General features: G+C 45.0%; 1 protein-coding gene and 1 long non-coding RNA gene across 2 annotated transcripts in view; one reads left to right on the top strand and one right to left on the bottom strand.

Annotated features, from left to right (window-relative positions):
- The first annotated feature begins 694 nt into the window (after positions 1-694).
- Positions 695-7816, top strand: LOC122946252. Its single transcript, XR_006391228.1, has 3 exons — positions 695-819; positions 2185-2254; positions 2900-7816. It is a non-coding gene; the product is annotated as an uncharacterized LOC122946252 (long non-coding RNA).
- A 3010-nt stretch (positions 7817-10826) lies between these two features.
- LOC122946334 overlaps positions 10827-24580 on the bottom strand; it is a 33169-nt gene continuing 19415 nt past the window's right edge. The window contains exons 2-5 of the mRNA XM_044305890.1: positions 19176-19428; positions 18150-18259; positions 12203-12418; positions 10827-11072 (exon numbers count right to left, since the gene is read on the bottom strand). Of these exons, the coding sequence (XP_044161825.1) occupies positions 10912-11072; positions 12203-12418; positions 18150-18259; positions 19176-19399 (711 nt within the window). The 5' untranslated portion in view covers positions 19400-19428 and the 3' untranslated portion in view covers positions 10827-10911. The remainder of the gene's footprint in view (positions 11073-12202; positions 12419-18149; positions 18260-19175; positions 19429-24580) is intronic.

Here is a 24580-nt window from a genome sequence, read left to right as displayed (position 1 = left end):
CCTTGTCGTGAGTTAATTCAGATAATTCATGTAGCTGCTTCAATATCTATAAACACAAGGAATACCCTTTAAAGGGGTTGTCGCAAGATTTTAACTTATCAACAGTATAGGTGATAATTATGTGGTCAGTGGGGGGTCTGACTGCTGGGACCCCCATGATCTTGAAAGCGAGGGTCGTGTACTCCCCATACGAATGTATTGTGGGGGTTGAGCATGCTCGCAGCCCTGCCCTTTATCTGTATGGTGCTGCGGAAGAGGAGCTCAGTACAACATCTGCCAGTAAATGAAGCAGCTTAACCGCAGCTCCATTCATAAAGGGCTGTGATGGCTAACCTCCGGCACTCAAGCTGTGTGTGAAACTATGACTCCCAGCATGCTCCATTTATTTCTATGGCGTTCTGAGAGCAGCTAAGCAAGTGTGCATCTTGGGAGTCGTAGTTTTAACACAGCTGGTGTGCCGGAGGTTCGCCGTCGCAGATATAGGGAAAGGCGACTGGACCCCCACTCTCTTGTGATCAGTCTCAGAAGTGCATAGGTGATAAGTTGGTGAAAAATCTTTTACGTAATATTCCTATTTTAATCAGAATTTCCCCAAAATGACTAAATCAGGTATCCTCTGACCACATCATCAATAAGCAATTTTAATTGTTGCTGCCTGGGTCTCATCTATGTTAATGTTTTCCCCCATCACTTTCAGGAGAAAGAAGGACTCTGTGGAAAGTCATCCCACCTGGGTGGATGACACCAGGATCGATGCTGTAGCTATTGTGGAGAAGATCATGCAGAGCCAGGACTTCACCGACGTCAGCAACAATGAAGGTAACGGAGAGGAATGTGTCCAGGGAGCGGGGACTTCTGATATACAAGTGTGCACTAGTCCATGAGCTCCGGGAATGTTACAGACAATGTTGGCTCCCACTTCCACCATGTAATTCCTCCTACACTAACATCCGAACCATTCTCCCCTCCATTGTCAGATGCCTATGTGACCAGGTGCATATGAAGGAAAGGTCTTCTTGAGAATATAGATCATTAAATTTTTTGCAATTAAACCAACACTTTTTTTTTTTTGTGGGGGGGGGGGGGGATATTCCAACCACTGCACTGCCTGCCCTGCCCTCAGTATATATTATACACTCCCACAGTGCCCCCAGTATAAATAATAGCCACCATATTTCCCCAGTATCTATAATGCCCCCGTAGTTCCCCCATTATCTATAATGCCCTCTATAGTGGCACCAGTTATATTAGACCCCCCACAGTGCCTCTCTATATAAAATGCCCTCCAATAGTACCCTCTAGTATAAATATACCCCCCCAATAGTAACCCCCAGTATAAATAATACCCCCCAATAGTACCCTCCAGTATAAACATAGCCCCCAAATAGTACCCTCCAGTATAAACATAGCCCACTCGATAATACCCTCCAGTATAAATATTGCCCCTATAGTGCCCTCTATTCTGCTCAGTCCGAAAATTTTAAAAAATAAATCCACTTGAACATGAGGGAACACTTAGATTGTGAGCCCCATTGGGGACAGCTTGATGCTATTCTCTGTAAAGCGCTGTGGAATATGTAAGCGCTCAATAAAAATCTGCACTGGGGGGGGGAGCTTCCTTTCCTCCAGTGCAGAATCAGTGTTCCCTCACGTTCAAGTGGATGAAATTATTCTTTTTTTTAACCCCTGAAAGTCACTTTTACCTGTTTTTAACAGCTATTAGATGGGTGTGTAAACATCCATTAAAAACAGGCTAAATTATTTCAGTGGGGTCCGTCTGGCAGTGAAAATTACCAAATATAGGACATGTCCTATTTTTTGACTGCCGCTATTCACTGGCCGCTAAAAAAAAACCGGCCATGCGGAAAGCCCCATAGACTATTGGTTCTGAAAACGGCTATGTGACGGTCATTACAAAAACGTCTGTCAGCGTTTTTCCCATTCGTGTGATTGTAGCCTTAATAGTGAATGTGTACTTACGTGTAAGATGAAACGTGGCCCTGACTTTCCCTTCAGGGAAAATCTTGCGTTAAGTTTTCTCCACACCCTTTACATTCCCCAGGCCGTGCAGAGACATTTTCCAGCTCACATACGTAGAAATACATCTTTCTCTTAATCCGCCATTCATTTTGTACTGTAGTAGGCGTCACGCCGGCTAACGCTCTGTTATCTGTCTATTTGCAGACAGTCACCTGAGGCTGTTTGTCAGCAGAGATGGCTCCACTACTCTCAGCGGGATACAGATGGCGAACAGGTATCTAAATTATGTCTCCTGTGTATGGAAAGTTCTAATACGTGGCAAATGTTCTATTTCTTAACTCCAAGATATTTTTACTGACGACCTCTCCTCTGAATAGGTCATCAGTGTCTGATCGGCAGGGGTCCGACATCCGGGACTCCCACCAGTCAGCTGTTTGGACTTGCGGCCTTCTCTAGCTTTTCCTAGGCCATGTGGTGTCACGTTCATCAGCCACATGGCCTAGTTGCAGCTCAGCCCCATTGAAGTTAATGGGCCTGAGCGCTGCGATATGAAGCACTGGCCACTATATGACAGATGTCGCTGTGCTTAGTAAGCTGAGAGAATACCGTGGCGATACTGTGAGCGCCGATGCCTTCTCAAACAGCCGATCAGCGGGGGTCCCATGTGTGTGTCCCGTAAGGGGATAGACACAGGATCTGAACAGATCATATGTGTTTGGCTCCTGGCCTAAAATAGCTGGCCAGACACAACTGATGTGTGTGAAGCGGACCTAACTGATGCAGCCCTTTAAACCCATCAGTTTTGCAGGATCTGCCCCGTGTAGTGTTCATACAAGTCTGGAAATTCTGGATGATTACATCTACCAAGCCTCTCCCTATAGATGGCATGACATAATCCTCTTTCTCTCTCTCCTTTCAGAGTCTCTGCGGGAGTGTTTGAGCCTGTGGTCATTGAAATCCACTAAATGCACATGAAGCTGAGGATCCGGTCCGGAGTCCCAGGCTACGAGCCAAACGCACCTTTCCAGGCCGCAAGGCTGAGACCTTTCCCACGTGTGGGGAGGACAAGAAACCTAGCGAAGGTCTGGAAGCCCTGAACAGCCCCTCTCCTGGTTCCCTCTGTTCTTGAGTCATCCTGGCACTTGTCGTGTGCACATCTCCAGCACGTTTGAGCTCTCCAGCATGTGACAGTGTTTTTGTCTGCTTCTAATCACTCTGGCGAGGACACCCCAGGCTCTCGGCATTCCCAGTCCTGCTCTGTGATGGTGGAGAGGAGACAAAGCACCGTTCTTACTCTGTGACAACTGCAGCCATTCTTCTTCTTTTTTTTTTTTTTTTTCTTGCATGTTCCTTGAAACGACTGTGTAATGTCTGCGTAGACCTTGTCAGTGATGTACGGGTCAGCAGTTTAGAAGAGCTACATCTGCGTTGTGAGGTTGCAGTCCCTGGAAATTGTCCTGTGAAATCAAAGCTAAGAAAAATGCATAAGGGGACCTGTCACTAGGTTTGGGGCCACTAAACCACCAGCATGTCATCATGCAGCTGGCATATAGCTTTCTAAACATGCCCCTGTCCCAACTAGACATTTTAGCATTAGGCAGTAAACGAACATATTAATTAGCGTTGGCGCATGTGCAGACGAAGCCGAGGACAGTATAACTTGCTTCACTGCGCATGGAAGGAGTATTGTTCTTGGCCTTATCTGTGCAATGTGCATGCATCCAGTACCAATGGACTTACAGTATCTCCCAGACTCATCCCAGATAAGGCGACATTCACACAACCGTATGTGTTTTGCAGTCCGCAAATTGCGGATCCCCAAAACACGGATACCGGCCGCGTGCATTCCGCATTTTGCAGAACACGCATGGCCGACCCTATGATAGAAATGCCTATTCTTGTCTGCGATTGCGGACAAGAATAGAACCTGCTCTATCTTTCTTGCGGGGCCACTGAACAGAACTACAGATGTGGACAGCGACGTCTTTTGCGGCCTATGGTCTGCCCCCCTTATGCAAAATTAGCGTCCTAATTTGGAAGTTCTTTTACTACCTTATGCTCAAACGTCCAGTTTTGACAGGCGAAGTCTCAGCTGCATAACAACACACTTGTGGTTTAGTGGCGCAAAACCTAGTGACGGGTTCCCCTTTAAAGGGAACCTGGCGCCAGAAGCAGCTCCCCTTAAGTTTACATTATACAGCGGTGGTCAGCAACCTCCGGCACTCCAGCTGTTGTGAAACTACATTTCCCATCATGCACACTTGCTTGGCCGTTCTCTGAACTCCCATAAAAATGAATAGGAGCATGCTGGGAGTTGTAGTTTCACAACAGCTGGAGTGTCGGAGGTGAGGTTGCTGACCCCTGCTTGTACAGTATATGATGTCCCACAATACAATACTAAACTGCACCCTGAATCTATAAGGTATGTTCACAGCAGCCGAAACCACATCCGACGGGTATATGCCGTGGAATCCACAGCAGAAAGCCAAGCAGGGCCCTTGGATTTCTGCCGTGGGTTTGCAGTTTGTCATCCGGTGTATCTGTATCTGACAGCTTATGAGCCCCATTGAATGGGACGAATCCACATACGACTTAACTGGCTGAGGTGCAGATTAAAAAAAATATATCTGCGGACATGTGAACGGCAACATGGATTCCCAATAGGATGCGTATTTGACGTGGTTTTCCTTTCAGCTCAGAATACTGGCTGAAATCTGCATGACATGTGCGCCATGTGAACGTACCTTCATGCAGTGGTGACGTCTCCTGTGACCTCTGTCGGCTCTGGAGTGTTCTGGCAGGTTCCCCTTTAATAAGATGGTTTTCCTGTCCCGGCATGTACTAAATCCCATAATGACCAGTCGGGTAGGACTTAAAGTGGCTAAGTCCTAAAACCCCATAGATGCCATGAAGCGTATGAGTAATAACCTAAAAATCCCGGACTTCAACCTCACAGGCAGATGTAATTAACCCCTTCCTTTCTTACTATGATGGTACCAAGCTATGTGATTTCCTCCCGGGGGGGTTATTGTCCCCTCTCAGTAGAAAGGCGCCAGTACAGAATGGGAGTGAAGTCCCTACACTAGGTCATATAAAACAGCTGGACTGTTATCAGGGCACCCTCAGGAAGGGGCCACGCAATGCAGCTGGACTGCAGACACCCTCCGGCAGGGGTCATGCAACACAGCTGGTCTGTAATTTAACCCTTAAGGACTCCTCGGGTAGGAGTCGCGGAACCCAGCCGAGCTGCGGATCTACTTGAGGACGTACGTGGAAGCAGCAGGGCTGTAAACGATACCGTAGGGAACCACTTTCGGGAAGGCACAGCTGGATGGTGAATCCCAGGAGTGGACCTCGAAAAAGTTACCGTGAGGGACCACTGTATTCTGTACTGAAGCCTTTCTTCTATACATTCCAAGAAACGAGGAACCCAAGCAAGAGCCAGTTGTCAGCGGGGGTCGGCTGCGCGGGCCGCAGCTCCTGGCAGATTGCCGCTCGCCTGTACCCACTGTCGCATGGTGTAGACTGCACAATGATATCCTGAGCCAGCAGGCTGGTGTTTTCATTTCATTCCTGTAGCTAATCAACATTTTCAATGTGAAATTTTCTCCTGTGGAGTCATCTGGTGCTCAGGGCGGTGTTTTTTCTTTTCTTTTTTTTTTTTTTTTTTTTTTTCATGCATTTTTCATGTTTTTATTATTTTTATTCCGTCTGAACATCTGTATGCCAAGGGAGCGTTGCGGGACTCCCTAAGGGACACGTTTTTTCGAATACCAGACTCTCCTTCGGAAACCGGTCACCTGTTCTTACTTTTTCCCGTCGTGACGTTTAACGTAGTCGATATGTACGTACCGCGGAACCGGCGCCTGCGCTGCTATACCGCCGTTCTGCACAAGCGACCACTGATGTTTGGGGCACTTTAAATGATTGTTTGGGGCATGGTGCAGGGAATATAAATGTCTGTGTTAATAACCTTTTTTTTTTTTTCTTTCCCCGTCCGTCGGGGGTCATACAAATCTACAAAAAATTGTAGAATTTGCAGAAGCGTGCAACTTTTTTTTTTTTTTTCCTATACCATTTTACTTTATTCCTTAATTGAATCCTAAGCACTTGAGGGGTCAGGTGAGGGATTAGGGCCCGGATTTGTGAGTAATTGATCGTCAAATTCTCCTGTGGTAAAAAATAGTGTAATTATTAGGGTGTGGGGATTCCTAGTGACAGGGGTTAGGCCGCCTGTGGCTCGCCAACCGAGCTATAAATCTATTGATCTATAATTCCCAGCATGCTTTCGGGGAGAAACGCTTCAAAAATCGATGTGCCAAAGTTATACTTCTGATTTGAATATGGTCTGAGCCGCAGGCGCCCAAATGTCAAGAGGTCCCGGCGCCTACTCACAGTGGAGGTAAACGAGCCCATGTCGAATCATAGAACATAGGGTTTCCCCCCCCCCCCCCCACAAAACTGCTCCCTCCACTTGGGTCCAGGTTGAGGCACCTCACTAGAAGATTATTGTGGCTTTCTAAGACATGTAATTGGTCTCAGGACTTCCCAACAGGAAGACGGTTTTGGGGTAAAGCCAACATTTGCGCTGTAATTTGCACTTTTTTTTTGAGCTATTCTGTACCAAAAAAAAATTTGTCCGAAGGGTAGTTTATCGGAGGACAAGACTCCATGCAAGATTTGCATTTGTAGAAGGAGACGTTTCTAATGAAAAGCATTGTCCGGAGCAGCGGTCAACTTGTGACTCTCCAGCCGTTGCAAAACTACAACTTCCATCGGCTGTTTGGGCATGCTGGGAGTTGGAGATTCACAGCATCTAAAGAAACCTGCTCCAGAGGACCTACACCAGCCATCAGCAACCTCCAGCTGCTGCAAAGCTACAACTCCATGCATGCACACTTGCTTGGCTGTTCTTTATAGTCCCATAGAAGTGAATGCGGCATGCTGGGAGTTGTAGTTTCACAACAGCCGGAGTGCCAGAGGTTGCTGACCCCTGACCTACACTCTGGTGATAGGCCCTTAGATTACAAGTATCTGTGGTCCGGAATATCACATTTTCCTATAACCAGGTCTAGGGTGGCTATCCATTCTGTAGATCCTGTTGATCAACAGCGCCACTAGTTAAACTGGTCACAAAGAGTACTGCACTTAAAATGGAGTTAAAATTATTATTTTTTAAGAAAAATTATCACAATACATGAAACTTTGTATTTTTGGAGCATAAGCTACTTTTTTTGAAATATAAATACCTAAAAAATGTAATGTTACATAAGGCACTTTCTAGATCAGTGGTCTCCAACCTGTGGTTCTCTAGCAGTTGAGAAGCCACAACTCCCAGCATGCTGGGAATTATCGTTTCGTCACAGGTTGGACAACCATTGATGTAGATAATAGAACTCGTGGGAATGTTGGCTTACCCTAAACCGCACCTGGATGGTACTTCTAGATTATATAACCACTATTTTTCTTATTATTATTATTTTTGAATATTGAGAAATTCCACTACAATTTTGTTTTGTACTCAGATAATAAAGTTATATGCAGAGATATATAATAAAAAGTCTAAAGCTATTTTTGCTAAGAGAAGGTCCAAGGGTGCACATAAATTAGTCTATTGGCCTTGGTGAAGAGCCTATAGTTTTCATAGAACAGAAATTTCAAAGAATATTTTTTTCATTTCCCAGAATTTGAGATGAAGCTCGGCACATTTCATTGTTTTTACATCTCGCCTCTTGTTTTACGTTGTAATTGCTCTTCTGAATCCCTTCTGTAAATCCTGTGATCAGTGGCATTCGGGAGAGAATTGGGTAAAATAAAGTTCTGTTTGGTTAACGCATTTCTAATGTGACTGTTACTTTATTACATTTTTTATATTTTTTATGTTTTTAGAGGAGTCAACCTGTTATAAAGATTAAATTAAAGGGGGTTTCTGGCATTTAGATATTGATCACATATCCATGGGTTATCAATACCAAATTGGTGAAGGTCCAATACCTGGTGCTGCCACCAATCACCTGTATTGGACGGCTGCTTGCACTGGAAACCACTGTATAAAGTGGATGGAGCTAGAAGCATAAGGTTCCATTCACTGTATAGTTTCCGGTACCACAGGTTGCCCAAAACAGTTGATCAGTAGAGATACAAGGTGTCGGACCTCTACATATCTGATATTGATGACAGAGTGCAGGATCAGACTACACATTGTTTGTTTGTTGTCTGTAACCATGGAGACATCCATTCAAAATTAAAAATAACTCATGTAGATTTACATGTTGATTGTTGCTCAGTTTAGATTTGTGATGTATAGTTTAGGGTATGGCCCGATGGTGCTGCTGGGTGCATGCAGCCACGCCATGCCCACCCTCAGCAGCCAATGGGCGTATGATCTTGCGGTAAAATGGCACGGCCATTAGCTGCAACGGGTGTGGATTAGCCACATGCGCCCAGCCGCAACATTGGGGCTTTCCAGATGTTGCAAAACTACAACGAACATGCCATATGTCATAGCATGCTGGACTTGTAGTTCTGCACTACCGGAAGAACCATCTGTTGGAGACCTCTGGTATAAACCGTACTACTAGCTATAGAGCCACCGGTTAGAGACCTTTGGTATTAACCAGACATTAGTAGCTATGGATCCACCGGTTGGAGACCACTAGTATAAACCATACATTACTAGCTATAGAGCCACCTGTGGGAGACCACTGGTATAAACCATATATTACATGCTATAGAGCCACATGTTGGAGACCACTGGTATAAACCATACATTACTAGCTATAGAGCCACCTGTGGGAGACCACTGGTATAAACCATATATTACTAGCTATAGAGCCACATGTTGGAGACCACTGGTGTAAACCATACATTACTAGCTATAGAGCCACCTGTGGGAGACCACTGGTATAAACCATACATTACTAGCTATAGAGCCACCTGTGGGAGACCACTGGTATAAACCATATATTACTAGCTATAGAGCCACATGTTGGAGACCACTGGTGTAAACCATACATTACTAGCTATAGAGCCACCTGTGGGAGACCACTGGTATAAACCATACATTACTAGCTATAGAGCCACCTGTTAGAGACCTTTGGTATTAACCAGACATTACTAGCTATAGAGCTACCTGTGGGAGACCACTGGTATAAACCATACATTACTAGCTATAGAGCCACCGGTTAGAGACCTTTGGTATTAACCAGACATTACTAGCTATAGAGCTACCTGTTGGAGACCACTGGTATAAACCATACATTACTAGCTATAGAGCCACCTGTGGGAGACCCCTGGTATAAACCATATATTACTAGCTATAGAGCTACCTGTTGGAGACCACTGGTATAAACCATACATTACTAGCTATAGAGCCACCGGTTAGAGACCTTTGGTATTAACCAGACATTACTAGCTATAGAGCCACCTGTGGGAGACCACTGGTATAAACCATATATTACTAGCTATAGAGCCACATGTTGGAGACCACTGGTATAAACCATACATTACTAGCTATAGAGCCACCTGTGGGAGACCACTGGTATAAACCATATATTACGTGCTATAGAGCCACATGTTGGAGACCACTGGTATAAACCATACATTACTAGCTATAGAGCCACCTGTGGGAGACCACTGGTATAAACCATATATTACGTGCTATCGAGCCACATGTTGGAGACCACTGGTATAAACCATACATTACTAGCTATAGAGCCACCAGTGGGAGACCACTGGTATAAACCATATATTACTAGCTATAGAGCCACATGTTGGAGACCACTGGTATAAACCATACATTACTAGCTATAGAGCCACCTGTGGGAGACCACTGGTATAAACCATATATTACTAGCTATAGAGCCACATGTTGGAGACCACTGGTATAAACCATACATTACTAGCTATAGAGCCACCTGTGGGAGACCACTGGTATAAACCATACATTACTAGCTATAGAGCCACCGGTTAGAGACCTTTGGTATTAACCAGACATTACTAGCTATAGAGCTACCTGTTGGAGACCACTGGTATAAACCATACATTACTAGCTATAGAGCCACCTGTGGGAGACCCCTGGTATAAACCATATATTACTAGCTATAGAGCCACCTGTTGGAGACCACTGGTATAAACTATACATTACTAGCTATAGAGCCACTGGTGTAAACCATACATTACTAGCTATAGAGTCACCGGTTGGAGGCAGCTGATTTATATTAGGAACATGCCTCATTATATGTGATCATCTTTAAATCCCATTTATTCTTCCTCCTCCAGAGCGGCACCCTCTGTGCAAACCTGCCATGTTTGTTGTGCTAATATTGTATTCTGGGCTGTTCTGTACTACCTGCCCTTTGGATTTCTTAATGTTGTTAGCAACTGGGCAGCGATAACATATCACACGCCCAACCCATAGGAGAACATGTACAACGTGATCTTGAATAGCTCCCAGCAGTACAATGCCTCCCTCCCAGTGTCAGGTAATGTATACTGTATACAGGTCCCGGAGGCAAGAACCTGCACCGTGTATGACCACAACAGTAGTGCCGCTGCAATTACTCCTCCGGTTTAGGGATAATTATTGTTAAAGTATGAATTTGTCATTATCGATATGTAAATTAACACCTGGGTGGTTCGAGGGGAAGTCAATAGCCATGTAATTATTCACTGGCCATGTCTAGGTCAAATAATACCTGGGGCCATATTAGAGGAAGTCCAAGAGGGTCAAAGAATCAGACACACTTCCTTTTATTTCATTACCATTGCACTCGCTGTTTGTAGACCAGTCAGGTGGTAATTTCCTGTTTTGAGATTAGAGAAAGGGATCTGCTTTATTCCAGAAACAGCGCCCCTTTGATCATTAGGCTGTGTCTGGTATTGCAGCTGCCATGTACAACTTTCTTCTGCGCTTGTCATTTGGAATCTAGTCTATACGTTGAAATAGTCTATGGAGTCGTCTTCATGACAATTGTCTGTCAAGATGGTTTCCCGATTTTTCCTGAAACAGCAGCAGATCCCGCACCAGATACGAGGTTCAGGGGTGACAGAACTTCCTTCTGTTGTCTGCATGGAGCGCAGGGAAGAAGCACCTACGGAAAGTAAACACCTCAGTCATTTTGTAGAAAATACCCTATACCCGCTGTATGTCAACCTACAGGATCAGGCACGATTAACCGAGGAGGTGACCACTATCAGAAGCCAAAATAAACAGCCTCTCTAAAGGTGGCTCCTATTCTGGTGCACTTGAGCCATTATCTCAATGACCCCTATGTAATACTACAGAGCGTATCCTGACGAAGGCCTCTCACCCAGTTAAGCCAGTTCTCTCTGAGGGGCATACACAACAAAACAGCTGTGTGCAGATGAAGTGCTGGCTTAGCTATAATCCTGTCTGCAGATGAGATGCTGACTTAGTTACAATATTAAAATATGCCTCAAGGTCTGTTTAAAAAGGTCGAGCATAGACGTAGGATAAATGACCTACATCTGGTGGTATATCTCTCTCCATATCACAACCCAAGGGATGTGTCCTTTCTGCTGTAGCTCTATCACAGTTTAGGAGATATATCCTTTCTGCTGCAGCTCTTTCCCTGTAACTGCTACAGCTTCTAATAGAAGACATGGCTGCTGGCAGTTGAATATTTAAACTGAGCGTGTATAACCACCTCAGTGAGTTAGACAAGAAATAAGGAAAAGAACAAACAGCAGGTGGCGCCATACAGATACATTGTCTTGGATAACTCAGTGGCTAGACTAAATTTTTAATTACATGTAATTACAAAAGCATTCAGATCCAGGTGCTGGTTTCAAAAACGTAGAATGTATTTCATGGCACAAACCCTCAAAAAATGGTTCCGGAACTAGAAAAAAGGCCTACCTGAAGGTAAAATATCCCTTTGTATGCAAGTTTAGGTCAGTCGTAGACATGCGGCTTGGTAGCTGGGAGGCCATCCACATTCCCTGCTGGGTCAGGCCACATTTCATGGTCTGTATTAGGGCGCCTTCACACGTGCCCCATGGCATTTGGGCATCCTCCGGCTATACCCTTGAGAACAACTACCATCACCTCATCGTCACCTCCCACTCTGATCCTACTGTGCCACAGGGTATCCTAGAACAGTAGGCTCCTTGAAGTCATCTTACGTCACCGTTACTTTCCACCACGTTACCTCTCATCTTCATCATTACTGCCAGCCGAGCGATAATACTGTATACTCACCAAACAGGAAGTACGCCGTTAGTGACCCCGCAAACATGATGAGGATGATGTTCCCTGGGCCCACGTCTTCAGCCTGGCAGCTGCTGGGACAGGCACATGGACTCTGCACAGAGATCTCTAGGACCTCAGTAATGTCCTCCACCAGGGGGAAGCTGATCGAAGAGACCGGGCTGCAGTTAAAGTGAACGACTGCTCTCAATGGACTCTCCTGTGAAGCTGAGGGGAAGAATTATTACACGTTACACCTCAATAATTATGGTTCTGCTATTTACCAATGGTCGACTAATCTTTCTCTCATATAATAGTACAATATACGACAAAATGTGTATAAGGCAGTGGAGTGGAGAAGTACAGCCTAAACAGAAACAATGTTGCAATTTCTGTCTGTCATAGACTTGTATAGAGTTTCAATGCAAGTCTATGGGAATGACTAAACCGTTTGGCCAGATATAAATAAGTCTTCAGACATAAACAAAAAAGTTAAACCAGGCAGTCAAAATGTTTTTTCCCTCGAAAACTTTACATAGTCCCTTATTCCCACATTCCTATACCAGTTTGCATATGGAAGACGTCCAACAAGTCATGGCCCGAACAGGTTAGATATTGCCTCCTCTGATCCTATCGTTTTCCAGACAAGCAGCGTCAGATGTGTCCTGCACCCATCAAGTAAATACGACTTCAGTGGTATAATGCTGGGGACGTTGTGTATATAGTCACCCCCTATATCTATATGGCAAAAGAACAGTATAAAAGTCCAAATACACATCTTTCTAACCGTGCATTGATATAATTAGGTCTCCATCCTGTAACAATATCCAGGCTCTCAGGGTATGCTGGCAGTTGTAGTGTTGCAATAGCTGGAGATGCACAGGTTGCTGTGTATAGATTTTATATATTGTGACGCCATTGATAGTATTGCACAGTATTGGGGGGCGAGGATGGTGGTATTTATTGGATATCTCATTCCCGGGCTAGTGACACAACACAACGCTACAATCCGTGTCTAGACTTTGTCATCTTCAGGTTATGAAGCTAAACTGGGCTAAGTAGCTATTAAAATGGAGAAAGCAGACTCGACCGTTAATACATTCTGGCATGCCAGGCCATTTCGTTGCCAGGTCTGTCGGTATGCCAGGCAGCAAGCCGCAGTAAAAAAGGGAAGAGACAGATAGCAGGACTTCACTGCTTTATTATTTATACTGCCGCATCAGGGAACATTGCTATAAATGGACTTTAGCTTTTTATATTGTTCTTCAAATGGGGCTTTTTCACAAAAAAAAAAGGGGGATTTAGATTGATTCATGTTTCCTGAGATTACTATTTATTTATGCAAAAGAAACAATTGGGTCTTCATTGTCTATAATTTCCATATGTGATGGTTGACCTTGAGGAATAATGTAAAGTTAAAGGGCATCTGTCAGCAGTTTTGTGCCTGTGAAACTGGCTGACCTGTTACATGTGCTCTTGGCAGCTAAAGGCATCTGTGTTGGTCCCATCTTCATATGTGTCCGCATTGCTGAGAAAAATGATGTTTTAATATATGCAAATGAGTCTGTAGGACAGGGGAATGCAACCTCCGGCACTCCAGTTGGTTGTGAAACTACAACTCCCAGCATGCATAATTGCTCTGCTCTTCTCAGAAATCCCATAGAAATGAATGGAGCATGCTAGGAATTGTAGGGTGACAACAGCTGGAGTGCTGAAGGCTGCTGACCCCTGCTGTTACACCTAGAGGCTCTGCCCTCTCTGCAACTGCCGCACCTTCTCCACTTTGACAGGTCCAGGCGTTATGATGTTTTCACTGCCTGGCCCTGTCAATCAAAGCGCAGAGGGAGCGGTGGTTGCAGAGAGAGCTGAGCCTCTAGGTGTAATGGCAACGCTCCCGTTGCTCCTAGGGGCTCACTTTGCATATATTAAAACCTCATTTTTCTCAGCAATGCGGGCACATATGAACATGGGCACCAACACAGATGCCTTCAGCTGCCAAGTGCACATGTAACAGGTCAGCCAGTGTCATAGGTACAAATCTTCATGACAGATGCTCTTAAAAAGGGTACAAGATTGATGATCTATCCTCAGGTTATCAATATCTGATTGGTGGGGGTCCGACTCCCGGCATCCGAGCTGATCAGCTTGTGGTCAGGTGAGTGCTGTGTGGCTTCCTGCTTAGTCAGTGACGTCATGTCCATCGGTCACATCACCTTTGTGCAGCTCAGTCCCATTCAAATGAACAGGATTCATCTGCAATACCAAGCACCACCACTATACAATATACAGAACATGTCAGAGTGCTGCTGCCCCTTTAAACAGCTGATAAGCATCAGTGCATGGAGTCGGACTCCCACTGATCAGCTACTGATGTCGTATCCTTAGGACAGGTCATCCCCAGGGGTGGAGCGGAGAAGCACAGCCTAAACAGAAACAATGTTGCAATTTCAGTCTGTTATAGACTTGTATAGAGTTGCAATACAAGTCTATGGGAATGACTAAGCAGTTTTTCCAGACATAAAGTCTTCAGATGTAAACAACAGAGCTAAACCAGACAGTCAGAAGGTCAGTGTAACAGTTTTTTTCCTCCAAAACTTTTCATAGTCCTTTACAGTAACTGTGGAAGATTTCTAGGTTCTCAGTGCATATATAGAAAGTCCCAAAGTCTCTCAGTATTAGCTGGCTGTGTATTAACCCTTTCCACAGTGCAAATGAACAGAATATATTACCATAAACATATAAAATGCAGTTCATCAATATAAAACAGTATAAATGCAAACAGCATAAGGCTACATGCACACGAACGTTGTTTGTTTCCGTGTCCGTTCCGTTTTTTTTTGCGGATAGGATGCGGACCCATTCATTTGAATGGGTCCGCAAAAAATGCGGAGAGCACACCATGTGCTGTCCGCATCCATATGTCTGCTTCCGTAGCCCTGCAAAAAAAAGAGAACATGTCCTATTCTTGTCCGTTTTAAGCATTGATTACAATGGATTCGCAAAAAAAAAAAGGATGGCATACGGATGTCATCCTTTTTTTTTTTTTGCAGACCGCAAAACACATACGGTCATGTGCATGTAGCCTAAATCACATTGCAAGTTAACCCATCAAAGTGCACTAAGTAATGAGCTAAAAGCAATAGGGACAAAGTACTCCAAAGTACCCTTGCTCCAGGGTACTACGTAGACATTGTAGAACCCGTCCTTTACCGATGGGTGTTTTAAGACACTTCTAAGCTTTCATGGTCAAGAGGGCTGGGGCAGGAACGCATAAGCTGTGCAGTGTGTTAGTCCCAGCCACATCAAGCACCCCCCTCAGCACCAATGCTCATCTATCCTTCAGACGTTTCTGCCACAATATCCCTCTGTGTTCCCTGTAGGAATAATATGATAAGCTCCTTTAAATACCAGACAGGCGGGCATTACCTAAGAAATCCTCATAATCATGTCTTAATCTGCATTGTGGCATCAGAAGGAATTACAAGTCACAGATGATCCCTGGATCTCAATGTTCACTTTTTTTTTCAGCAGAACACGAAGCAAATCTTGTACCGTTTACCACCCTGTCGGGCTGGCAGGACATGTAACAAGTCAGGACTGATGAGTCGAATGCTTCATCAAGTCTGGAAACTCTTCGCCATGTAATTAGAATGAGAGCGGGCATGAGACATCAGCAGAGGAGGCAGCCACATAACGGGCAGCTGCATCCAACGCCTAGGAGTGTCATGATGTCTGCCTACACGAGCTGACTGGCCATAGCCTTAAAGGCTCATGCACACAGCAGTATAAGGGTCCATGCACACAGCAGTATAAGGGTCCATGCACACAGCAGTATAAGGGTACATGAACACAGCAGTATACGGTTACATGAACACAGCAGTATACGGGTACATGAACACAGCAGTATACGGGTACATGCACACAGCAGTATACGGGTCCATGCACACAGCAGTATAAGAGTACATGCACGCAGCAGTATAAGGGTCCATGCACACAGCAGTATACGGGTACATGAACACAGCAGTATACGGGTACATGAACACAGCAGTATACGGGTCCATGTACACAGCAGTATAAGGGTCCATGTACACAGCAGTATAAGGGTCCATGTACACAGCAGTATAAGGGTACATGAACACAGCAGTATAAGGGTACATGCACACAGCAGTATAAGGGTACATGAACACAGCAGTATAAGGGTCCATGCACACAGCAGTATAAGGGTACATGCACACAGCAGTATAAGGATACATGAACACAGCAGTATAAGGGTCCATGTACACAACAGTATAAGGGTACATGTACACAGCAGTATAAGGGTACATGAACACAGCAGTATAAGGGTCCATGCACACAGCAGTATAAGGGTACATGCACACAGCAGTATAAGGATACATGAACACAGCAGTATAAGGGTACATGTACACAGCAGTATAAGGGTCCATGTACACAACAGTATAAGGGTACATGTACACAGCAGTATAAGGGTCCATGTACACAGCAGTATGAATACATGCACACAGCAGTATAGGGGCACATGCACACAGTAGTATAAAGGTACATGCACACAGCAGTATAAGGATACATGAACACAGCAGTATAAGGGTCCATGTACACAACAGTATAAGGGTACATGTACACAGCAGTATAAGGGTCCATGTACACAACAGTATAAGGGTACATGTACACAGCAGTATAAGGGTCCATGTACACAGCAGTATAAGGGTCCATGTACACAGCAGTATAAGGGTCCATGTACACAGCAGTATAAGGGTCCATGTACACAGCAGTATGAATACATGCACACAGCAGTATAGGGGCACATGCACACAGCAGTATGAATACATGCACACAGCAGTATAGGGGCACATGCACACAGTAGTATAAAGGTACATGCACACAGCAGTATAAAGGTACATGCACACAGCAGTATAGGGGCACATGCACGCAGCAGTATAAAGGTACATGCATACATCAGTATAAGGGTCCGTGCACACAGCAGTATGAATACATGCACACAGCAGTATAAAGGTACATGCACACAGCAGTATAAAGGTACATGCACACAGCAGTGTAGTTTTATGTGCATTTTTCTAAGCAGTTTTAGATGCGTTTCCATACCAAATCTGCTCCACATGCGTTACTTGCAGAATTTGACGTGGATTTTGATGCAGACTGGCCCCACATCTCTTTGCATAGCAAAGGGTAGAATCTGCATACAACCAATTGACAAGCAGAAAATTTCTGCACCATGTACATGAGATTTCAGAAATCTCATCTATTTAGCTGATCCTGCATTACACTGTGGATTATCCGCACAAAAAAACTGCATGTACCATGTACCCTAACCCCTCAGTTATGTATGAACTTGGAGATGTGCTCCTGCAGATGTGCCTCGGCTGAGCATGCATGTGTTCTAAATAAAGCGAGGATAGGGAATAAAAAGGGGTCGGGACAACCCCATACACATCAGATAGTCTGCCGACCTTGCTGAAATTGGCAGGTTTGGTGGATATTAATCTAATGTTTCATCCAATCTTCTAGTGTCATTTATTTGCATCACTTTCACCTTCTTTATCTACTACTATGATGACCTCAAGCCTCCGGAAGTCACAAAGCACCCTTACTGTATCCACAACATGTGAGCTGCCTCCCTAATGATCCCTAGGATGAAAGCAGCGAACCAGCTACAAATCTGTATAGTCTGTGCCTGTGTCGCTGCTCGTCCCCATGCTTTACACTGCAGCTCTGCTTCTTCTTAATGAATGCTGTGTTAAAACTCAGTGCAAGTATACATCATTTCCATTACTGTAAGAATAGAGTGATTAATGACTACATGCAGCTAAACCACTAGAAACACATAATCAGGTAATCAATCTCCACATAGGAGTTCCCCTTTAAATATACACTTCATACAGTTCTGTATAAATCTCCGCATTTTGGGTCTTACACGACTTACCTCTGTATGTGACCGACAACATTTTGCTCTCGTTGCTGTAAATGAACTCATTGCCGTCATGCTTCCCGAATCCCGTGTACTGGGGGGCACTTCCTTTCGCCTCTAGATCTCTGCGTGGAAAAATCAAGAATCAAATTCTAAAAAATGTGTTCAAATATAAAAATAGAGACGAGTTCAGCTTAATCATTGTATGTTTAAGAGACAGACAACCTTAAGGTTTTTAAGATCTCTGCTTGCTGCTAATGAATGAAGCATTACTAGCTGAAAATCACCCTTGTAATATAGTATACAGTACTGGAATATTCACATGCGGCCGATTTGATGCGCAAATTTCACTGAAAATCAATGGGAATGGGTCATCAATATTTAAAGGGGTTATCCAACCCCTGAAATGCTCCCACATATACCCGGGCCCCTCACACACAATGTTGCTTCTGGAGCCCGCATGACCGCCGCTGCATCTCCCTGTCACGCGAATAAAAACATCCGCCATCAGGGGGGCAGCGAATGGCAGGTGGTGACAAGGAGCGCGGTAAGTACATTGTGTGTGAGGGGCCCTGGCATATGGGGGGGGGGGCATTTCAGGGGTCGGATAACCCCTTTAATTTCCCGGAAACCCCCTTTAAAAGGCCTCCAGACTGATACATTTTACCTGCACTGATACATTGTAGCAAACAATCAATCAATATAATGTATTGAGCTCACTAGTCATAACAATGTACAAAATATTAGTAATTGTAATAATTTTAGGGGGTTTATAGATGGTGTCGTTGGCTCTTCTAGTAATTAATTGTATGCAGAGACCATTGATGTATGGGGCCTATAGGATTCAGAGGAAAGTGGTTATATCAGTCATAGGCATATGCCAGTACAATGTATATACCATACATTCTGCTATATCGGTGTGTATATGTAAAGTAACCCACCTACCCCTCCTGCAGCTACCAGTCCCCAAATCAATGCACTGGATCTGAATTTCCATACACTATAGATCACAAATTATACACCCCCTTGGCGGTACATTACCTGGACACGACACACACCGCCACATGGGAGCAGTTCAGAAGCGCCATGGGTTCGGTGAAAGGGTGGCATGGACTGAAGGTCACCGACTGTTCTATTCTTTTCCCTTCCACTTCACGTTGCACCTTCCTGTCCCGTATCAGAAAACCCTCCATGTCTCCTAACGCAGCCAGATTGACGACCCCCGAGCCGTCCTTCATCAGGCACTTGCAGGGGTTCACTTTCATGCATCCGTTGGGGTCCCCCAAAACTAGTCCTGAGCATAAAAGAAGCAAAATGTATCCTGTAGCCATAACTGAGGATCGAGGTAGCAGCACGCAGCACGTAGGTGACAAATAGTACAAATGGTCCCAGCCCGTATTCACACTATACTGTCAGGGAGGAGGTCTGGGGGCAGTTTTACATTTATCACGGTAAGCACGTGGCTGGGCTTTTATGGGGGCATCTGTGGCTAAAATATATGGCGGCATTCTGTGGAAATTGGTGGCTGGCCTTTTATGGGGGAATATGTGGTTGGAATATATGGCGGCATTATATGGACATTTGTGGCTGGCCTTTTATGGGGGCATATGTGGCTGGAATATATGGGGATTGGGAGGGTCTGGCGCCATTATGTGGACATTTGTGGCTGGCTCTAATGGGGGATGTCTGCTTCCATGCCAACTGCTATGACGGCATCTGTGGCTGACCTTTATTACGGCTTCTGCTGCTAGCACATCATTACCCGGACTTTTCTGTTGCTGGTGGATTTTACTTAACGCATCGCAAAGAGTGAAATCCGCGCTGGAAATTTGCAGCGTAAATTGGCATGCTGTGTACTTAAAGGGGTTGTATCATTTCATACATTGTGGGGATATTGCCAGGATATGCCCCCAATGTCTGACAGGTGTGGGCTCCACCTCTGGGACCTGTACCTATCCTTAGAACGGAGCCCACAAAGTGAAAGAGGGTGCACCGCGCATGCGCAGCCGCCCTCCATTCATTTCTATGGGACTGCCGAAAATAGTCGAGCGCTGGCTTGGCTATTTCCGTAAACCCTACAGAAGTGAATGGAGTGGTGGCAGCACTTGCGCAGTGTGCTTCCCATTGATTTCAATGAGACAAGTGCAGCTATTTTCGGCACTAGAAATGAATGGAGGAAGGCCACACATTAGTGGTCCACTCTCCGTCACTTTGCGGGCTCCATTCTAGAGATAGAGAGGTGGGACCCACACCTATCAGACATTGGGGGTATATTCTAGCGATACGTCCCTAATATATGAGATGATACAACCCCTTTAAGTCCAGGATTTAAAAAACATGACTGCTTTCTTCCAAAAACAGCAACACCCCTATCCACAGGTTGTATGCGGTATTGCAGCTCAGCTCCATTGACTCCAATGGAGCCCAGCTGCAATTCCAGACACAACCTGTAGACAGCCATGTATTTCTAATTCTTGACAACCCCTTTAATTAAAATCCACACCGAGGGTCAAATTCTGCTGTAGATTTTCTCTGTAGCGGTGAATACACATCGGAAAGAGAAAAGCGACTTAGCAACCAATCAGATTCCATCTTTCATTTTTCAGACCTCTTTTGGAAAATGAAAGGTGGAATCTGATTGGTTGCTATGGGCAACTAAGCTAGGTTTCCACACATAACCTTTTGTTTCCTTTTCTTAGGCCACGCCAGGCCCCTTAGTGTCAAAATTAGGTTAAAATTTGATTTCGGGACTATTTTGGGCACAGGTGACCATGAACATGTATAAACAATCAGGTGTCAAACTAAAGGAGCTGTTTATACATGTCCCTGGGCGTCACGCTCCTCATATTGTCTCTTCCGAGCCCCAAATCTTGTGACACGTCTAAAGAAAAAAGCCTCTTTCATGTTTATTTTTGACTTCCTCATAAAGGGAACTTGTGAAATTTTTCTAAAATTACAGGGAAGTAAGATGAATAGGTGCGGTGTAACGAGATGACAGGCGACAATCACACAGCCTGCGTGACCAGAAATACACATAATGGTCAGGTTGTGACTGTAGACCTACTATTAGAAAGCTGCGTCTGGAACTGAAAAATCCCCAAAATATGTGGGGAAATTTATCAAAACTGGTGTAAAGTAGAACTGGCTGAATTGCCCATAGCAACCAATCAGATTCCAGCTTTCATTTTTCACAGCTCCTTTGGAAAATGAAAGGTGGAATATGATTGGTTGCTATGGGCAACTAAACCTATTTTCCTTTACACCAGTTTTGACAAATCTTCCCCATCATGTATACTGTGACAGGAGAATAAACTGCAGGTATCTTTCTGTGTGCACTGTACCTGACCGTGCCTGTTCTGTTATTAATCTCCTTTACCAAAAATTTTTAAGGGGAACTCCACTAACAACTAGAATTTTCCATTCAAAATGATTCCCTTCAATGAATCACTTTCTGGCCCTGCCATTTGCCAAGCAGCGGAGCGTTGCCTAGCAACAGCAGCTACAAACAGGGAGTGACAACACTAGTTCTCCATACGTTCGTTAAAATCAGGATTTGACACTCACATTCACCAAAACAGGAACCTGATCAGGGCCGTCACCACTAGAGAGGAGAAATAATGGCTGCCCTACCCAGCGCTGGATGTTTTCACACAGCATTGCCGCCCAGTGCTTCCCCCTCATGGTTGATTGAAACGGCCAGGCTAACCCTGCACCATCGCTGCTGCCCCTTAAATCTTGCGCCTGAGTCAATCTGTCTAACCCTGGGTTCACACCTGAGCGTTCTGATGATGATTGTACCGGCGTTTACAATCGCGCATACAGAGACAGGCGAACACACATTGTCGCGCGTTCCCGAATATCTATGTACGGGAACGCGCGACAAAACGCCCCAAAAAAGCTCAAGAACTTGTTTGAGCTTCGGGCGTTTTACAGCGTGATTGTACGCGCTGTAAAACGCCCAGGTGAGAACCATTCCCATAGGGAAGCATTGGTTTCTCCTTGTTGAGCGTTTTACAGCGCGTAGGAACGCGCTGTAAAACGCTCAGGTGTGAACTTAGGGTAAGGCCCCTTTCACACGAGCGAGTATTGTGCGCGGGTGCAATGCGTGATGAAAAACGCATTGCGCCCGCACGGAATCCGGACCCATTTATTTTAATGGGGCTCTATACGTGTGCGTTGGTTTTTACGCATCACTCCTGCGTTGCGTGAAAATCGCAGTATGTTCTATATTCTGCAATTTTCACGCAACGCTGGCCCCATAGAAGTGAATGGAGCATGCGTGCAAAACGCATTAAATCGCATTGCACCCGCACAATAAAAACTGAACGCGATTGCGATGCCTGCAAAATCGCATTTTTCACTGAACGCATTCGCAACGCATCCGGACCTAATCCGGACACGCTCGTCTGCAAGTGGCCTGAGTTCGGTACATGCGCCGAATGTACACTGGTCGGCACAAGATTTCAGAGTCAGCAATGATGGCGCAGAGGAAGCTGTGTTGTTGTGTCCCGTGTCCGTTGTTCCATTTTCTGTGATTTTCTGCGGACCCATTGACTTTCAATGGGTCCGTGGAAAACTCGGATAATGCACCGTTTGTCATCCGCGTCCGTTATCCGTGTTTCCAGTCCGTGAAAAAAATATGACCTGTCCTATTTTTTTCACCGACAACGGTTTGCGGACCCATTCAAGTCAATGGGTCTGTGAAAAAACACAGAGGCACACAAGATTGTCATCCACGTCCGTTTTTTTCCCTATCATTTGCATGGCAAACTTGACTTAGATTTTTTTTTACTTTCCTTCATGTCTGGAGATCCTCCAAAAATAAAGGAAGACACACGGAAACAAAAACGGACACGGATTACGGAACAACAGAACCCCGTTTTGCGGACCGCAAAAAAATACTGTTGAGTGCATGAGGCCTAATACTGGTGTTTTAGATGCCGGTCTTGATAATCCTGCGCTGGCGCTTGATGTGCCTAAGTTATGTAAAGGCGTCGGGCTTAGGCGCATCCAGTGTCTTAAATCTACGCCAGCGCCCCTTGCTGGCGTAGATTTAGATAATTTTCTACGCCAAAAACTGGTGTCGAAAATAATAAATGAGACGGGTCCTGCCTGCCTGCCCTCTTGACACCGCACCCCCTTTTTTAAAACTGGTTTACGTGTCGTGGAAGGGGAAGAAGTTTTGCCGCAAGTCACCTCTGAAATAAAATCAGCCGGTTATCTCCCTCCACAATAAACGATTGGACATGTTGAATCTAACATGTCTGATCATCATTTACCATGGCATCTGACACTCAGGGACCCTGGAGGGGTATTCTCATCTGGGACGTTTATGGCATATCAATATCCCACCTCTGCGACCTGCTCCTGACTTCAGAACGGGGCCCCAAAGTGAAAGGAGAGCAAGCTGTGCATGGGCGGCCACCCTCCATTACCCACCATAGTGGGCATGCTTGCGCGGCTCGCTCTCCATTCACTGCTATGGGACTTCTGATCCGAGCGTGATCACTCAGCTATTTTTGGAAGTCCCATAAGTAGTGAATGGATATTACACTGCGCAGGCCCTGCATATCTTATTAGTACACCTCACTCCTTTACCCTAAGTTCACACCTGAGCGTTTTACAGCGCGTTCCTACGCGCTGTAAAACGCTCAACAAGGAGAAACCAATGCTTCCCTATGGGAATGGTTCTCACCTGGGCGTTTTACAGCGCGTACGATCGCGCTGTAAAACGCCCGACGCTCAAACAAGTGCTTGAGCTTTTTTTTGGGCGTTTGTCGCGCGTTCCCGCACATAGATATTCGGGAACGCGCGACAATGTGTGCACCCCTGTCTCTCTATGCGCGATTGTAAACGCCCGTACAATCGCGCATACAGAGCGCTCGTTTCAGAACGCTCAGGTGTGAACCCAGCGTTAGGGCTTCTATTTGACCAAAAATGAATTTACTACTTGGCAAAAGAAAAAAAAATGCTTAACCTAAAATGTGCCAAATAGTAGAATGAAACGTAATGCTTATTTCCATACTGATTCAGCAATGCTACAGGACATGCCTAATAATACCATCACCCCCACCATCTCCCTCCACTCGTGTTGCTAGGCAACAACATTTTTTGCACTTTTTCCTATTTTTAGCCTTTATTTTGGAAGTGCGTGGACTAATAGGGTTTAGTGACGAAAACTGCACGAGAGAGAACTTCCCCCTAATATCAGTCATCAGTCTAGAGTCACGTTGTCACTGAGGGGGTCACATATTTTTTTACTTAAATTGGAAAATATTAAATCTAGTCTTTACGGTGTATTCTCGTTATCTTTGCTGCTGTTTTCACTCACTTTTTAGTTTGTATTTACTCCGCATTATAAAAAATATCACTTTTTTTACTACCTGGAAACCATCAGCAAGCTGGCCCAGGGTGGTACCCGCATATCTTTGTAACGCCTCATGCAC

Source organism: Bufo gargarizans, chromosome 9 (genome assembly GCF_014858855.1).
Source record: "Bufo gargarizans isolate SCDJY-AF-19 chromosome 9, ASM1485885v1, whole genome shotgun sequence".
Taxonomy (NCBI): domain Eukaryota; kingdom Metazoa; phylum Chordata; class Amphibia; order Anura; family Bufonidae; genus Bufo; species Bufo gargarizans.
The sequence above is the reverse complement of the archived record's forward strand: the minus strand, read 5'-3'. Positions and strand labels throughout refer to the sequence as shown.